At 39.9% G+C, this 15,809-nt stretch overlaps 2 protein-coding genes across 3 annotated transcripts in view; one reads left to right on the forward strand and one right to left on the reverse strand.

The window, feature by feature from the left end:
• Nucleotides 1–6,500, forward strand: part of CRACD (capping protein inhibiting regulator of actin dynamics) — a 278,237-nt gene extending 271,737 nt beyond the window's left edge. The window contains exons 9-11 of one of the 2 annotated variants that reach the window (XM_061192325.1): nt 2,191–2,381; nt 3,064–3,226; nt 5,225–6,500. In XM_061192325.1, coding sequence (XP_061048308.1) covers nt 2,191–2,381; nt 3,064–3,226; nt 5,225–5,385 — 515 coding nt within the window. In that variant the 3' untranslated portion in view covers nt 5,386–6,500. The remainder of the gene's footprint in view (nt 1–2,190; nt 2,382–3,063; nt 3,227–5,224) is intronic. The other variant, XM_061192326.1, reaches the window with a different exon arrangement.
• A 7,548-nt stretch (nt 6,501–14,048) lies between these two features.
• The window catches only part of AASDH (aminoadipate-semialdehyde dehydrogenase), a 33,599-nt gene continuing 31,838 nt past the window's right edge, over nt 14,049–15,809 (reverse strand). Inside the window, exon 15 of the mRNA XM_061191401.1 lies at nt 14,049–14,482. Coding sequence (XP_061047384.1) covers nt 14,093–14,482 — 390 coding nt within the window. The 3' untranslated portion in view covers nt 14,049–14,092. The remainder of the gene's footprint in view (nt 14,483–15,809) is intronic.

A 15,809-nucleotide genomic window follows, 5' to 3' on the forward strand; every position in this document is an offset into this window, starting at 1 on the left:
TGCTTCCACTGCGGGGGGCACGGGTTCCATCCCTGGTCGTGGAAGTTCCACACGCCACCCAGTGCGGCCAGTAAATAAATAAATAAATAAAATTTAAAACAACAAAAATGAGGGCACTGGACCAAAATCTCAGCTTCCCACTGTGTTCCTCAGAGTCCTGGTGCCCTCAGCAGCACCACTAGGCTGAGTGGTGTCCCCTTTTCCTCTTTCATACGTTGGGATTCCACTTGTTTGGATGGAGGGGGGTGGGTGGGGGCATGGAGGAGTTTCCACTGAAAAAATAGATTTAAAAAAGCAATAAATAAAAAGAGGACAATGAATCAAATAACTACCTGGGTCCTCTGTAGGCCTGAGGTTTTTTGACACTTGAGACTTATTTTTTCTTCCATCTTGAGGGGAGACACATGCTCCTGTTTTTTTCCACTGATCGAAGATATTACTTTCCCACCCAGCGGAGTCACTCAGGTATTGGCACGGTGTTTGTGTTAGAAAGGGACAGTTGACTATTTCTTGGGCTGATGACTGTCACAAGTTTTAGGGGATGAGGGACTGAGGCAAGTGAGTAGTTAGTTTCAATGCACATGTGATTTTTTACTGACTCTGTTGGGGAGATGTAGGGGGTGGATGCCCACACCTCCAAACAATTCTCTGACACCAGCTGGTGTCAATTCAACTCACTTCTCTCAGTCCTGACTTTCTACCTGGAGATAGCATCAGATTGCACAGGTTATGGGCTCAGTCCTACCAGACTGCCCCCATCTAATTAGATGCCAATTGCAAATTCACGTTGCTCAATTAATTTGCTAGAGGGGCTCAGGGAACCATTTTACTTACTAGTAAATATATATATATAAGTTTATATATAAAGAACAGAACTCACGAACAGCCAGATGGAAGAGATGAATGGGGAAAGGGGCATAGAGCTTCCATGCTTTTGGAGCTAGTCACTCTCCCAGCACCTCCATGTGTTCCCAACTCAGAAGCTCTCCCAGCACCTCCATGTGTTCCCAACTCAGAAGCTCTCCTTACCAGTCCTTTTGGCTTTTTATGGAGGCTTCATCACATAGTCGTGATCAATTAAATCATTGGCCATGGGTGATTGAACTCAGCCTCCAACCCTTCGCCCCTCCCCAAGAGCTTGGGGGTGGGACTAAAAGTTCTAACCCTCTAATCACATGATTGGTTCTATTGGCAACCAACCTCCATCTTTAGGTGCTTTGCAAAAGCAATTTAAAAAAAGAAAAAATCCCACAAGAACTCAGAGGCAAAGAATATACAAATCAATTTTCACTGCAAAGTAAAGGAGCTGTTGCAGTGGAGGATTACTGGACTGAATGTCAATATTATGACATAGTATGAGTGTGTTTCATGTTTGGTAATTGCAATCATTGTTGCTTTTGTTGTGGTCATCCATGTACAATGCTTGGTGTCAGTCTATTTATCTCTTGTAAAAATAAAATACAGTGTGTGTGAAAAAAAAAATCACAAATACCAAAACCAAGAAATCGGTTAAAAGAGTTTTGGTATAACCATACAATATTATACTGTGCTGAGATTAAAAAGTCTGTATTAGAACTATATTTACTTTATTGACACGGAAAATAGTCACTATATATTATTTAGTAAAAGAAGCAAATTACCAAATGGTAGTATTCTATGTTCGTAAACAAACAGACCAAAATAAAATCTCCCATGTGCAAGGAGAAAAAAGGCTCTAATGCAAAATACCCCAATATTGAGATGTTCTTTCTATCTCTAAAGAGATAGAATTATGAAAGGTTATTTTGTGTTTTGTTTGGTTTAGACGGACATGTTTTTCTTCAAAATATATGTTACTTTGTATTATTTTAAAAATCCCCACGGCAAGTGTGTAAGGCGGTGTACGGAGACCAGTGGCATGAAGGCACTTTTTAACCTAAAAATCTGAAGAACTATCTTAACACCCTATGTAACTGATGTCAGAGCTTCAAAATATAGGAGATCATTTGCTGAGGGAAAATTATAAGTAGTAAACTCACAACCAGAAAAAAAAAAAAAAAAAGTAACCTCATTAACAGAACAAAAGACACCTTTATGCTCTCATCACTTAGGAAACTGCAAGGGTTTTAGTTCTGTGCCAGAAACAGGGACAAAGACCAAATATGTATTTCTTACTGTACATCACAGTATCACAGTCTTTTTTCCCCACAGAAAAGCCGACGCTTCAGAGCAGACACTCTTTAGACGGCTCCAAACTTGCAGAGAAAGTTGAAACCGCGCAGCCACTGTGGATAACGTTGGCACTGCAAAAGCAGAAGGGGTTTCGGGAGCAGCAGGCGACTCGAGAGGAGAGGAAGCAAGCCAGGGAGGCCAAACAGGCAGAGAAGCTCTCCAAAGAAAACGTAAGTAGCTCAGTCTTCAGCTTTAACTTTGTTTTCCTGAGCTTGGCTCTCTCTTTTTTTTGGCTGCGCTGCGCAGCTTGCAGGATCTTAGTTCCCCAACCACGGACTGAACCTGGGCCCCGGCAGTGAAAGGGCCTCACTGCCGGCAGTGAAAGGGCCGAGTCCTAACCACTGGACCGCCAGGGAATTCCTGAGCTTGGCTCTTTTAGTTCACAGGATTTAAGACAACAACAATAACAAAACAAGGCTAGCTGAGAGTGGTGGAGAATACTTAGACAGTAGAGCAGTAAATAAGCTGACAACTGTTAAGCCAAGGAGGCGTTTTACGTTAGAAATTTGGTTTCCTTATGCTCTCAGGTTAGCCTGATTTGGCAGAATCCGCTCACACAAGTTATATGAGAAACACAAAAAGCATTTTATTTGAGCAGTGAGTCGAGAGGAAGTTAGGAATCTTGCTCTGTGGCCCTGATGGTATAGGTAATTTGAAGGGCTCTTCTGGGAAAGTATGTGGCGTCCCCTCTTCGGGACATTTGCACTGAGCGGTTCCGTGGTTGAGCACACACTGCTCCCCCGTGCAGTCCGGCCCCTCCTCTGGGAGCAGAGAACGGGGGCTGGCCAATGGAAGCCTCCAAGGCCTTGCCTTGCATGGTCAGTCTTCCCCTGACTTCCTCTGTCCACCCAGGTCAGTGTCAGCCCACAGCCTGGAAGCAGCAGTGTCAGCAGAGCTGGTTCCCTGCACAAGTCCACCGCTCAGCCGGAAGAGAAGAAGCCAGAGACAGCAGCGTCCAGGCTCGAGCGCCGAGAACAGCTGAAAAAGGCCAACACTCTTCCTACATCTGTGACAGGTAGAGAACAGGTCCATTTCTGTGTAACCGTACTTAAAGGTTTTTCTTCTTAGGGTGTGTTTTATTTCCTCTAGCGTCATAACTAGCACGGCATTTTAGGCATTTCAGAGCACAAGCTGTCTCACGACCCCATTCATCAACTCTGACACTGATAAAGCTCCTCTGATAAAGATCATCAGAAACTCACCCACTATCAGTGGTGTGATGATAAACATTTAACAATCAGTTCTTCAGGGAGTGGAGAGACCTCTGATTTGTAGTATTTGCTGTGGTGTAAATACTCCCAACCATGGCTAATTTCAAGCTACTAATGTGATATCAAGTGACTCGTTAAATTCCTGAACCTTTAACAAGGTGATATGAGCCCTCTCCAGCTCTACTGCCTGTAGTCCAACAAAATTAGGTTTATTAAGTTCCTGCAGCAAGGAAGACTGCACACCGTAAGAACCTTCTAAACAAAACAAGAGATAAGATTATATTAGGATTCAGGGGAAAGGGTGAATTTTAGGTAAAATTGAAATGAAGCAGTGACTCAAAGCAAAGTAGTTGATATCAAGCCTGAGCTGAAAAGTGGACTCAGGAGCCTGTTTCCTTTGACACCACAAACTTAAGGTAAATGTGAGGAAGCTGTATTGGAAAACCCCTACCTGGAGCTCTGCTCCAGTTGGAAATGGAGATTGTTTCTCTGAATCATGGTCATCCAAGTGGCTCAGATGCTCCAGGCAAAAGTGGGGTGGTCCCTTCTCACTGATGTGATTTCAGACAGCAAATTTCTGACCCAGGTGTGACTTTACAGAGCAAGGTTGTTGTGCTCTAAGTCCTTGATGTTAATTAACAGCAGCAGTGTTTATATGTTCATGACACATAGGAGATGCATGCACATTAAAAAAAAAAAACTCTTTATTCTGTTAAAAGATAAAATGACCCAATAATGTTTATAACTATTTCCTTGTTACATATCACTTGGAGGATGGAGAGTCTGAAAGAGCTTCCTCTCAGGGGTTATTAGGGCATCTGTTTTCCCCACTAGGCAGCCCTGTTCCTCGGAGGACACCCAACTTCTGGACCCAAGATTTCTTTATGCCTTGGATACCTGCTAGCTGAGGTCTGGAAATGTAAAGAGGTCTCACTATTAAAGCTATATTTACTATTTGGTGAGGAGAAAAAAACTTTATATTTGAAAACCACTTTGGAGCATTTTCTCAAGAACCTCCAAGGGCATTATTTCGTTTGGTCTTATACCCAGGAATTAAGGATTCTAAACATCATATTGGTGTGTGTCAAGAGAGAATTCTTGCAGAATAGTGAAAGCTCCAAAGTCAGAGATCAACCTTTGTCTGCCTGATTTCTTAGAAGCACCAAAGGGTTAATGCAATTCAGAGCTGGCTCCACCTTAATAAAGCAAGCCTTCTTCTGAAGTTTTTGTCTTTTCAGTATTTTGTAGGCCATTGCCTACAGTAAGAAAGACCCAAAGATAAGATGGGAACGCTCACCACACAAAGCCTCTAAGGTCTGATAAATAGTGATAGGATGCAAAGGAATTGTTAGACGAGTCTGAGTCATACGAGCTGGCAGGATCCATGGGCCTCAGAGGGAGGAGGGACCCAGGGCATGCCTGGTAGAGGAGGTAGCTTTTAACCTCACCAGCTAACAGGTTCAAACTTCAAACTAGTTGGTTTAAGCTTTTTCTTCATGAAATTGACTGGTTGTATGCCTAGAATCACAGAATTTACCTCTTATTATTATCACACAGGCATAGCTTCTGTGCACAAAGAAAATTAGGTTTCTAGAAATTCTCTGAAATTAGAATCGACTGCATTGTGAGCACCGTCATTCTGTATGGAACGGTTATCATCACGTAGCTTTCTTTCTCTAATTCTTCTCGCCAAAGATACCCAGTGTGTCACTGGGTTCTCCTTTCTGAATCTCATACTTCTGCTAAATCAAAATGTGGCTCTGACTTATTCCTTTCTCCTTTTCCTTCAAAATGCAATCTAGTGGAGATCTCTGATTCGGCTCCCCCAGCACCACTGGTGAAAGAAGTCACAAAGAGATTCTCTACCCCAGACGCTGCCCCCGTGTCAACAGAACCAGCCTGGCTGGCTTTGGCCAAAAGGAAAGCCAAGGCCTGGAGCGACTGTCCACAGATTATTAAGTAAAGAGTGACTCTTATCCAGTCCTATTGCCAGTTGTTATTGGCTCTTCTCTTGCCCTTTTTATTTATTTATTTTTTATATGAGGTAAAGAAAGAAACGAAGCTAGGGAAAAGCAGCATGTTTTATAGGCTCTAAAATAATGTTTAGAAACTGAACTGGTGGTGTTCCTTGTAAAGAGTGTATTTGCACAACCCTAGGTCCTGGTGCCTTGAGCTCCTCCTAGTTCTAAAGAGAAAATTCCGTCCTAGGGACCACATGAAGCAAAATCTCCAGACTGAGAACTTCTCACGAGAGCCTGCCACACCCATTCCATGGCCCTTCCACACACATACACCCACACACCATTCAGAACATGTACTTTTGCCAATCTTTGTAATAGTCTTCTTGATTTTGTACTCCTGTTTTTTTTTTTTCCAAACCATTTACCATGTGCTTGGGGATTTCTACCCTTTTCTCTAGTGACAGTGAAAGGACCTTATATAAACAAGAGTGCCCATTCGCCTGAATGCAGTGAGTAACTGGGAATTGCAAGTAAAAGTCTGGCTCCCAACTCTTTGCCCACGTCTGCTTCTCATGATTTTGCCCCAACAGAAAACTGTAACACAGACAGCGAGTCCACTGACTCTTCTACCGCACTGTTGAGCTACAGGCCCTGTTATACCACAGCAACTCTCCTCAAGGACGTGTTAACCATTTGGCCCAGCTGGCTCCTAGGGAACATTTTTATTTAAAATGATTAAAAAAAAAAAAGCTACAAATTCTCTGTCTCTGAGAATCCCCGTCTAGTGCAGTTGTTCTTAAGGAGTTCAGGCTCCATCCCAGACCTACTCAATCATCAGAGATCCTGTGAGGATGGGGCCAGATGTGTATATTCTAGTAAAAACTCTTCAGATGACTTCCGGTATATCACAGAGGTTGAGAAGTGTGGGACACACTGCTTCTAGTGTAATCTAGTTTTTAAAACTCTGAAGGGGAGGCTCATTTCACCCAAAGCAGCAAAGGTGAGACAGGAAAAATAATAAATAAAACAAACAACCCCCCAAGCCAGCCATTTATTACAGGGTATAAGAGTCTATTGACCATTACATGTCTCTGAAAATCTTTTAAATCTTTAGGGAAAGTTAACAGTAAGACAAGATTTGAAGCCTTTGTACTAAGGACTTCCTGTGGGAAGTTTCTTTCTTTACCATAATCAAGTAATTCATATTTAGAGTCATGTTCAATAGCATTTATAATGTAGAGCATTCACCTTGCTACCTTTAAAAACATCTCAGAGTTTTAAGTGGCCTTGTTGTTATACACGTGATTAAAAAAAAAAGGACTTGGCAATTTAAAAGCCACATATATTCACTTTTATTTCCCTAAATTTGCTTTACATGACACACAGACAGACATACAGCAAACCCACACATTGCTGGTACTAACCTACATTTCGTGGTGTTGGCATATTACCTTTTTCTTCAATCCTGACTTCAAAATCTAAGTACAAATCCTTTGCCTAGTGCAGCAGGGGAAGGAATTACATCCTTTTTTCCTCTCCTACAAAAACACATTAGTATTTTATTAGTATCATTTTCCTCTATGCTAACTCAATAGACAGTGTGCTGTTACACTATTATGTACCTTAAAGAAAGGATGACAGCAAAGTTATTTACCATATACAAGGCATTTTCTTTCTGGAAACGATGGCTCAGCCTCATGGTAGCAGCTGGCATGTGTGGTGAAGTGGATAGTTGTACTTTTGCAAGTTGGAGTTAATATTATATATAGTGGACCTTCAGACTGTTAAGAATCAATGGAACGTTAATTTTTTTTATGGCTATGAGAAGCAATTAATATTCCACTGCATGTTTTCCACAGTGATGTTCATTTCTAAATCAAATATGTAGACATTTGTTAGTTTCAATGATTTCCTCACTAATATAACACTTCTTAATAGGAATCTTTCCACCTAGAGCCCTGGAATTATACTGCTACATTAATTCTTCTGCATTGTCTTTTTCTGTCATCCTGTCAGCTTTGAATAATATCACAGTAATGGCAGAGAACAGGTGAATAAATCAGATCATTAACAAAGAATGGTAGACAAGTCAACTCTGTACTGGCTTACCTACCACTGATCCCATACAAAGGAGGAGAAATACCTCAGTTAAAAAATTTCCATCAAAATCTTTTTAAGAGTATACTGAGGAAAGTATACTGGAAGTTAAGTCATAGCACTTCCAACAACTTCTAAAGGCTACATGTTTAATATTTCATGTAAAAATTACTCCTACTTTGCACTAAATACCAATGAAGTGTTATTTTGCTTTAGTTGTGTTGTAGTCTTTTCTGATCAACAAACTACAGGGGAAATTCTATGAAGCGTATAAAAAATTCAAGACTTAAAAGAAATGAATGATTGCTAGTTAAATACACAAGCTTTTTTTTTTTTTTTTTTAATTTAAACAAACATACACTTCTCCTGGCAAGGTTATAGATGATTAACCTCTGTTCATAAGACATATTACAAAACTAGAGGTTTTTTCTTTACTTTTTTAATTTTTCAAGTGCAATTTTTTCTTATACATTAATTACTATTAAATTATCATTTTAGCCAGTTATTAGCAAATTGTAGTATGTATTCATTGTCTCTTCTTGTGATGTTTAGTTTTAATTGCTTATTTTAAAGCAGAAACATTAGAGTTACAAGTGTCTTGCAATATTTTTATCAACAATAAAATGAAGTAGAGACTTAACAATAAAAATACCTTAGTGTGATTTTATTATTTTGAGATTTTGGTTGTATAAAGTTTTAATGTAAAATGTCCATTATTGAAGGAAAAAGATCTTTCAATAAAAAATACCCACAAGATCTTCGGCACTGATGGAATTTCAAGCTGAAGTTTTTACTGATTTCAATGACCATCTATAGAAAGCTTGTATTTATACAGCTTTTGTTGAGAAAGAAAAATTTCAAGGCATTTTATATGGTACCTTTTATACTTTTAACTAGATGTTTTGTTTTCAGAGAAAAATAATGAGTGGGGACAAATAAAATGTTTATCTCAATCCTAAATTGGAACTGAATGGTCTGGCATCTCAGACAAAATGATCCTACAACCTCTTTACTCAAAGCGTGGGCCATGGAACAACAGCATGGGCACAAGCCGAGAGCACGTGAGAAACGCAGCTTAGGGACGCAGACCAGACCTACTGACTCACAAGGCCAGACAAGTGCAAAGTGAGTGACGTGAGCAAGGCACTTGCCTTCGGTGCCAAAAAACCAAGTAATTAAGAGGAATGCTATTTTAATGCAATATTTTAAAAATCAAGGTTAATGCAAATTCCATGATGAACAAATATCAAAATTTTAAATAAAGACAGGGTCAGTATTACTGATTTTTCCTTTTGCCCCAGTCTCCAGTGTGGCTAAGCCAAGCCCCCACCCCTTCCAGCCCTCAATTGGAATGTGCATTTAGCTAGAGCTCCAGGTGGTTAATACATTAAAGATGAATCCGCACGGGTCTAAAACCTGGCAGAAGATATGTTCTTTTGGGCCAGCCATGGCCTCAATCCCCTTTCTGTGTTTGCGGAAATCTCTACCTTGTGGGTCTTGGTAGAGGGCAGTACTCATCTCCTACCACAGTTGAAATGCCTGTTAGGTGCCTTCCTATACTCTCTCACGGGCATAACAACATGTTTCACTTCAAATTGGAAGGGACTGTGGTTTGGGAGCAACTGACCAAAAGATGGGGGGACTGTGAGGAAGTCTGGCAGTGGTAGGAAACAGTGTCCAGCGTTAGTGGGGTCAGCCATAAGGTAAGCATTTACAGCCTCAAGGACAGCAGCTGTCTTCTGGCCGAAATGATATGATGATTTCAGGCATTCATTGTTTCTGGCTGTATATAGCTCTAGCCCTCTTTGTAATTCTGCAAGAGACTCAATATTCTTTTAAAAATTCATTCTGGAGGGACTGGCCAAGACAGTGGAATAGAAAGACCCTGAGCTCACCTTCTTTCATGGGCACACCAAAATCACAACTATTTGCAGAATAACCTCTGATGAAAAAGACCAGAACCTTCCAGAAAAGATCTTCTACAACTAAAGACATAAAGAAGGAAACACAACAAGATGGGTAGAAGGGTAGGATTTGTGATAAATAGTCAAGTCCCATACCCCTGGAAGGAAGACCCAAATATAGGAGAATAACTACATTGCAGAGGTTCTCCCAAAGCACTATGAGGTCTGAGCCCCACATCGGGCTCCCCAGCCCAGGGGTCCTGCACCAGGAAGACAAGCCTCCAGAGCATTTTGCTTTGAAGGCCAGTAAGGTTTACTTTCAGGAGTCCCAGAGGGCTGGGGGAAAGAGAGACTTCACTCTTAAAGGGCACACACAAAATCTCACATGCTCCAGGACCCAGGGCAAAAGCAGTCATTTGATAGAAGCCTGGGTTAGACCTACCTGCTGATCTTGGAGAGTCTTCTAAAGAGGCAGGAGGCAGCTGCAGCTCACCCTGGGGACACAGACACTGGCGGCAGCCATTCTTGGGAGTTCCTTCTACCACATGGACATTAGTGTTGGCAAGGGCCATTGTCGAATCCTCCCTCTGGTTTTTAGCCCCAAGACCCAGCCCTGCCCTGGCCGTGCTGTCCAGGCAGCCAGTTCTAGCCTCTGGACCAGCCTCAGCCACCAGGGGGCAGACTCCAGATGCAAGAAAACCACAATCCCACAGGCTGCAGACCCATCCAGCCCAACAGTAGGCCAGACCATGTCCTGGGACTATCTGGGCCTGGGTCCTGGCCCTGGCCACTAGCAGGCCAACATAAGCTCTGGGACATCCCAAACCCCATACCCAACTGTGTCAGGAACAGCCCCTCCCCCTTCCCCCCAGCAATCTGACAACAGCTCTGAGAACATTGGCGTTGCATCCAGACTCCAGGACCTGGCTCTGCCTGCCAGTAGACCAGCACTAACCCCAGGACTTGGCTTCACACACCATAGGATGGGCAACAGCCCTGGTGTCTTCTAGACCCTGACTCTACCCACCAATGAGCCAGCACTAGCCCTGGGGCCCCTGGGGTTCTGCAGTCAGCCACCTTGTGACCTGGTCATGCCAACCAGTGGCCAGCAGCCTCTGCACAGGGCAGGGCTTAGCAACCAACCTGAACAGGGGCCAACCAAGCCTACCAGACGGCCCACATAGTTAGCTCACCACAACAGAAGGACCCATACAGCCCTCATAGCAGGAAACCACCAGAGCCCTCATAGCAGGAAACCACCAGAGCCCTCATAGCAGGAAACCACCAGAGCATATAGCTTGGGTGATAAGAGGGGAATGCACTGCTGGGACACATAGGACGTCGCCTACAGGAGGCCACTTCTCCAAGGTCAGGAAACAACCAACCTACCAGAAACATAAAAATGCAAACAGCAACTTAGGCAAAATGAGGCAACAGAGGAACATGTTCTAGATGAAGGAACAAGATAAAACCCCACAAGAAAAACTAAATGAAGTGGAGATAGGCAAATACCCAAGAAAGAGCTCAGGGCAGTGATTGTAAAGATGATCAGAGAACTTGGGAAAAGAATGGATACACAGAGTGAAAATTAAAAGTTTTTAACAAAGAGCTAGAAAATATAAAGAATAACCAAACAGATGAAGAACATGATAACTGAAATTAAAAATACACTAGAAGGATCAACAGTAGACTAAATGATACAGAGAAACAGATCAGTGAGCTGGAAGACAGAGTAGTGGAAATCATTGATGCTGAACAGAAAAAAGGAAGGAAAAGAAAAGAGGACAGTATAAGAGACCTCTGGGACACCACTGAGTGCACTAATATTCTCATTATAGGGGTCCCACAAGGAGAAGAGAGACAGAAAGGGACTGAGAACATATCTGAGACATAATAACTGAAAACTTCCCTAACCTGGGAAAGGAAACAGACATCCAAGTCCAGGAAGCACAGAGAGTCCCATACAAGATTAACCCAAAGCGGAATACACTAAAACACATTGTAATTAAAATGTCAAAAATTAAAGACAGAGACAATATTAAAAGCAGCCAAGGAAAAACAACAAATAACATAGAAGGGAACTCCCATAAAGCTATCGGCTGACTTTTCATCAGAAACTCTGCAGGCCAGAAGGGCAACATATTTAAAGTGATGAAAGGAAAAAACCCACAACCAGGAATACTCCCAGCAAGGCTCTCATTCAGATTTGATGGAAAGATCAAAATCTTTACAGACAAGCAAAAGCTAAAAGAGTTCAGCACCACCAAACTTACAAGAAATATTTAAGGAACTTCTCTTAATGAAAAAGAAAAGGCCACAACTAGATAAATGAAAATTATGAAAAAACTCGTTGGTAAAGGCAAACATACAGTAAAGGTAGGAAATCATCCATGCACAAAGCTAGCAGGGAGGTTAAGAGTAGTAAAATCATCTATATCTAAAATAAGCAGTTAAGGGATACACAAAACAATTAGAGGTAAAATATGATACCAAGAATAATAATTGTGAGAGGAGGAGAATACAAATGCAGGATTGTTAAAATGTATTTGAAATTAAGAGATCAACAACATAAAACAATCATGTATAAATACAGATTACTATATAAATACCTCATGGTAACTACAAGCCAAAAATCTATAATAGATACACAAAAGAAGAGAAAAGGAATCCAAACATAACACTAAAGATAGTCATCAAATCACAAGAGAACAAAAGAAGGAAAAAAAAGCCCTACAAAAAAACCCTAAAATAATTAACAAAATGGCAATTAGAACATACATATAATTACTTTAAATGTAAACGGACTAAATGCTCCAATCAAAAGACATAGAGTGGCTGAATGGATTAAAAAAAAAAAAAGACCCATATATATCCCGCCTTCCTGCCTACAGGAGACTCACTTCAGATCTAAAGACATACAGAGATTCAAAGTGAAGAGATGCAAAAGGTATTGAACACAAATGGAAATCAAAAGAAAGCCAGGGTAAGTAGCAATACTTATATATGATAAAATAGATGTTACAATAAAGACTGTTCGAAGAGACAAAGAAGGGCACTACATAGTGATCAAGGGATCAATTCAAGAAGACATAACAATTGTAAATATATAAACACCAACATAGGAACACCAAAATACATAAAGCAAATACCAGCAGACATAAAGGGAGAGATCAATAGTAACACAATAATAGTAGGGAACTTTTACACCCCAATTACATCAATGGACAGATCATCCAGACAGAAAATCAGTAAGGAAACACTGTGTCTTAAATGACACGTTAGACCAGATAAGACTTAATAAATACATTTAGAACATTCCATCCAATAGCAGCAGAATACATTCTTTTCAAGTGCACATAGAACACTCTCCAGGATAAATCACATGCTAGGCCACAAAACAAGCCTCAGTAAATTTAAGAAAATTGAAATCATATCAAGCATCTTTTCCGACCACAATGCTAGAAGACCAGACATCAACTACAAGAAAGAAATTGCAAAAACACAAACACGTGGAGGCTAAACAATATGCTACTAAAAAACCAATGGATCACTGAAGAAATCAAAGAGGAAATTTTAAAAAAATACCTGGAGACAAATGAAAATGAAAAACAATGATCCAAGATCTATGGGACACAGCAAAAGCAGTTCTAAGAGAGAAGTTTATGACAATACAAGCTTACCTCAGGAAATGAGAAAAATCTCAAACAACCTAACCTTACATCTAAACTAGAAAAAGAACAAACAAAACCCAAAGTTAGTATAAGGAAAGAAATCATAAAGATCAGAGCAGAAATAAATGAAGGAGACTTAAAAAACAATAAAATGAAACTAAAAGCTGCTTCTTTGAAAAGATTAAAAAAAAATTGATAAACCTTTAGCCAGACTCATCAAGAAAAAAAGAGAGAGAGCCCAAATCAATAAAATCAGAAATGGAAAAGAAGAAGTTACAACTGACACCACAGAAATATGAAAGTTCTTAAGAGACTACTACAGGGACTTCCCTGGTGGCGCAGTGGTTAAGACTCCCTGCTCCCAGTGCAGGGGGCCTGGGTTCAATCCCTGGTCAGGGAACTAGACCCCACATGCATGCCACAACTAAGAGTTTGCATGCTACAACTAAGGAGCCCGTGAGCCACAACTAAGGAGCTGGCGAGCCACAACTATGGAGGCCACGTGCCGCAACTAAGGATCCCGTGAGCCACAACTAAAGGAGCCCGCCTGCCCCAACTATGACCTGGTGCAACCAAATAAATAAATAAATAAATAAATTTTTAAAAAAATAATAAAAAATTTTAAATTATGGAAACTAATTTGATAAATAGATCCTTTCTTTGAAAATCTTTTGTTATGAATCTCAGTATCAATGAGTGAATGGTGTATTATATCACAGACTAATTTTTTAACCCACCAAGTATATTCTGATCTTTTTTTCCAGAAGTCTTTTATAAAAAAACCAAGTTGAACATCTGTAGCCTAATTAAGAGAAACTGTCACTTAACATATTGATGTGTTTTGTTCTATAATTCCTTTTAAAAGCATTTGTTGCTCCTATAGGAAGTAAAATATGGTTGTTTTCCAATAAAGTGTAATAGACAAGTTTCTTAAACAAAATATAATCTTTAACATAAAATAAGACTATCCACATGCTCCATAATGTAAAATATTTTCAAACATCTCATAGACATATTCTAGCAAGGACTGTACTTCATTATCTTTGATTGCCACCCAATAAATCCAGACAATAAACATAATTATTTCTACATCCAATAATAAGCATTGATTCCCAGACCACAGGAGAAGAGAAAACTTCTCCAGGAAGTTGATACACACTTTGCAACTCTCCACTCTTAGATTCCAAGATCCATAGCTTCCCATCAGTAGATGCTGCTGCCAGCAACATTTCATTGCCATGGTTGTGGTTATGGAAAGCAAATGGTGTTGAATACACCCTTGAAGTAGTTTCAAATTTCCATTGGAGGTGACCTTTCATACTACAACAGTAGATAAAGCAATCATGGGAACCAAAAAATATTTCTTGCTCTGATGCTGAGGTACATGGGGATGAAAAGATTGGTTCATGGGTAGAGAACTGCCAAATCTGAAGGGTGACAAAGGCAAAAATAATTCATTTATCTCATTTCAACAATTCTGTAAAGCTTATTGAAATTCTTAATAAAATGTGAGAGACGCAGGCTACTGAATGGTAACTATACGTAGAGAAAATAATGGCTTTCTCCCAAAAGTAGCACCCTCAGATTAGACCTCTGTCCCAATGGTAAAATCTAGCACAAAACCCACCAGTGTCCTTATTACATAAATCACCGCTATGCATAATATTATGAAGTAAAATTCATTTCGAACCCCATTCAAAAGTTATTACTAATATGTTCAGAGACACTTATTTCAAAGAAAAAACTACACAGTTTTCAGTGTATCTTATTAAAAACTGTATCTTATTCTGGTCTCCTAATGAAGAAATAAGGGGGTAAGTAGGCTGAAAGGAAAAGTTTATGTGCAATAATTTAAAGCTTTAAACAAAGAGCTATGAGTTGTGTGTCTACCCTGTAGATATATACACTGTTTGCTTATTTCAAAGCTACTATAGATTAACCTGTCAGCCATATTTTAAAGAAAACACACAAGAAAGAAAAAGCATAAATCTAAGATAGTGTTTACAAATCCACAGTAATAGCAGTATAGTAAAAGCAAAACAAAAAGAGTGGGTATATTCATGAAATATGATTTGTAATCTCAATTCTGTCCCTGACTTGGACAAAATCACTTTAATCTTTCTTTGGTTCATTCAGAAAAGGTAAAAAAAGGGGTAATAGCATTTGCTGCTTCTTTTTAGAAATCCAAAGGTGAGAATATATTCAAATTACTTTGTAAATAAAAAATATTAAGTGAACTTAATAAAAGATTTCATCACAAAGTAATTGTCACACAGAACAAAAGAAACTGCTAGGCTATGAGGGGTGAATGTAGAATAAAAAGCACCCAGAGTCAACTCTAGCCAGCAATGGGCTAACTTATGTTGGAGCTAGTACACTCTCAAGTCCACAAAATAATCCCCAAAATCAAAAACACAGAAGTTGTGCCATAGTCACTTATGGGTAAAGAAGTAGAGATTATTATCCCAACGAAAGACCTATTATAACTCAGAAGGAGCCTACCCTGCCGATCATGAAGTTGAAGATGGAACTTCCATACAATGTAAATTGGGTTATGTAACAGATTTAGGTTTTCATAGAAAAAGCAGGAGTTTATTTCAATGTTCACAATCTGAATAGAGGTTATAATAAAGTTGGCTAAAAACTGGTAACATTTTTTAAATTGTGAGAGGAGAATGGCAAAAGTAGAACAATGTTTGGATAGAATCTTTTAAATCTATTATAGCGTCATTCAGAAATTTAAAAACCCGTGGT

This window comes from Eubalaena glacialis, chromosome 5 (assembly GCF_028564815.1).
Source record: "Eubalaena glacialis isolate mEubGla1 chromosome 5, mEubGla1.1.hap2.+ XY, whole genome shotgun sequence".
NCBI classification, from domain to species: Eukaryota; Metazoa; Chordata; class Mammalia; order Artiodactyla; family Balaenidae; genus Eubalaena; species Eubalaena glacialis.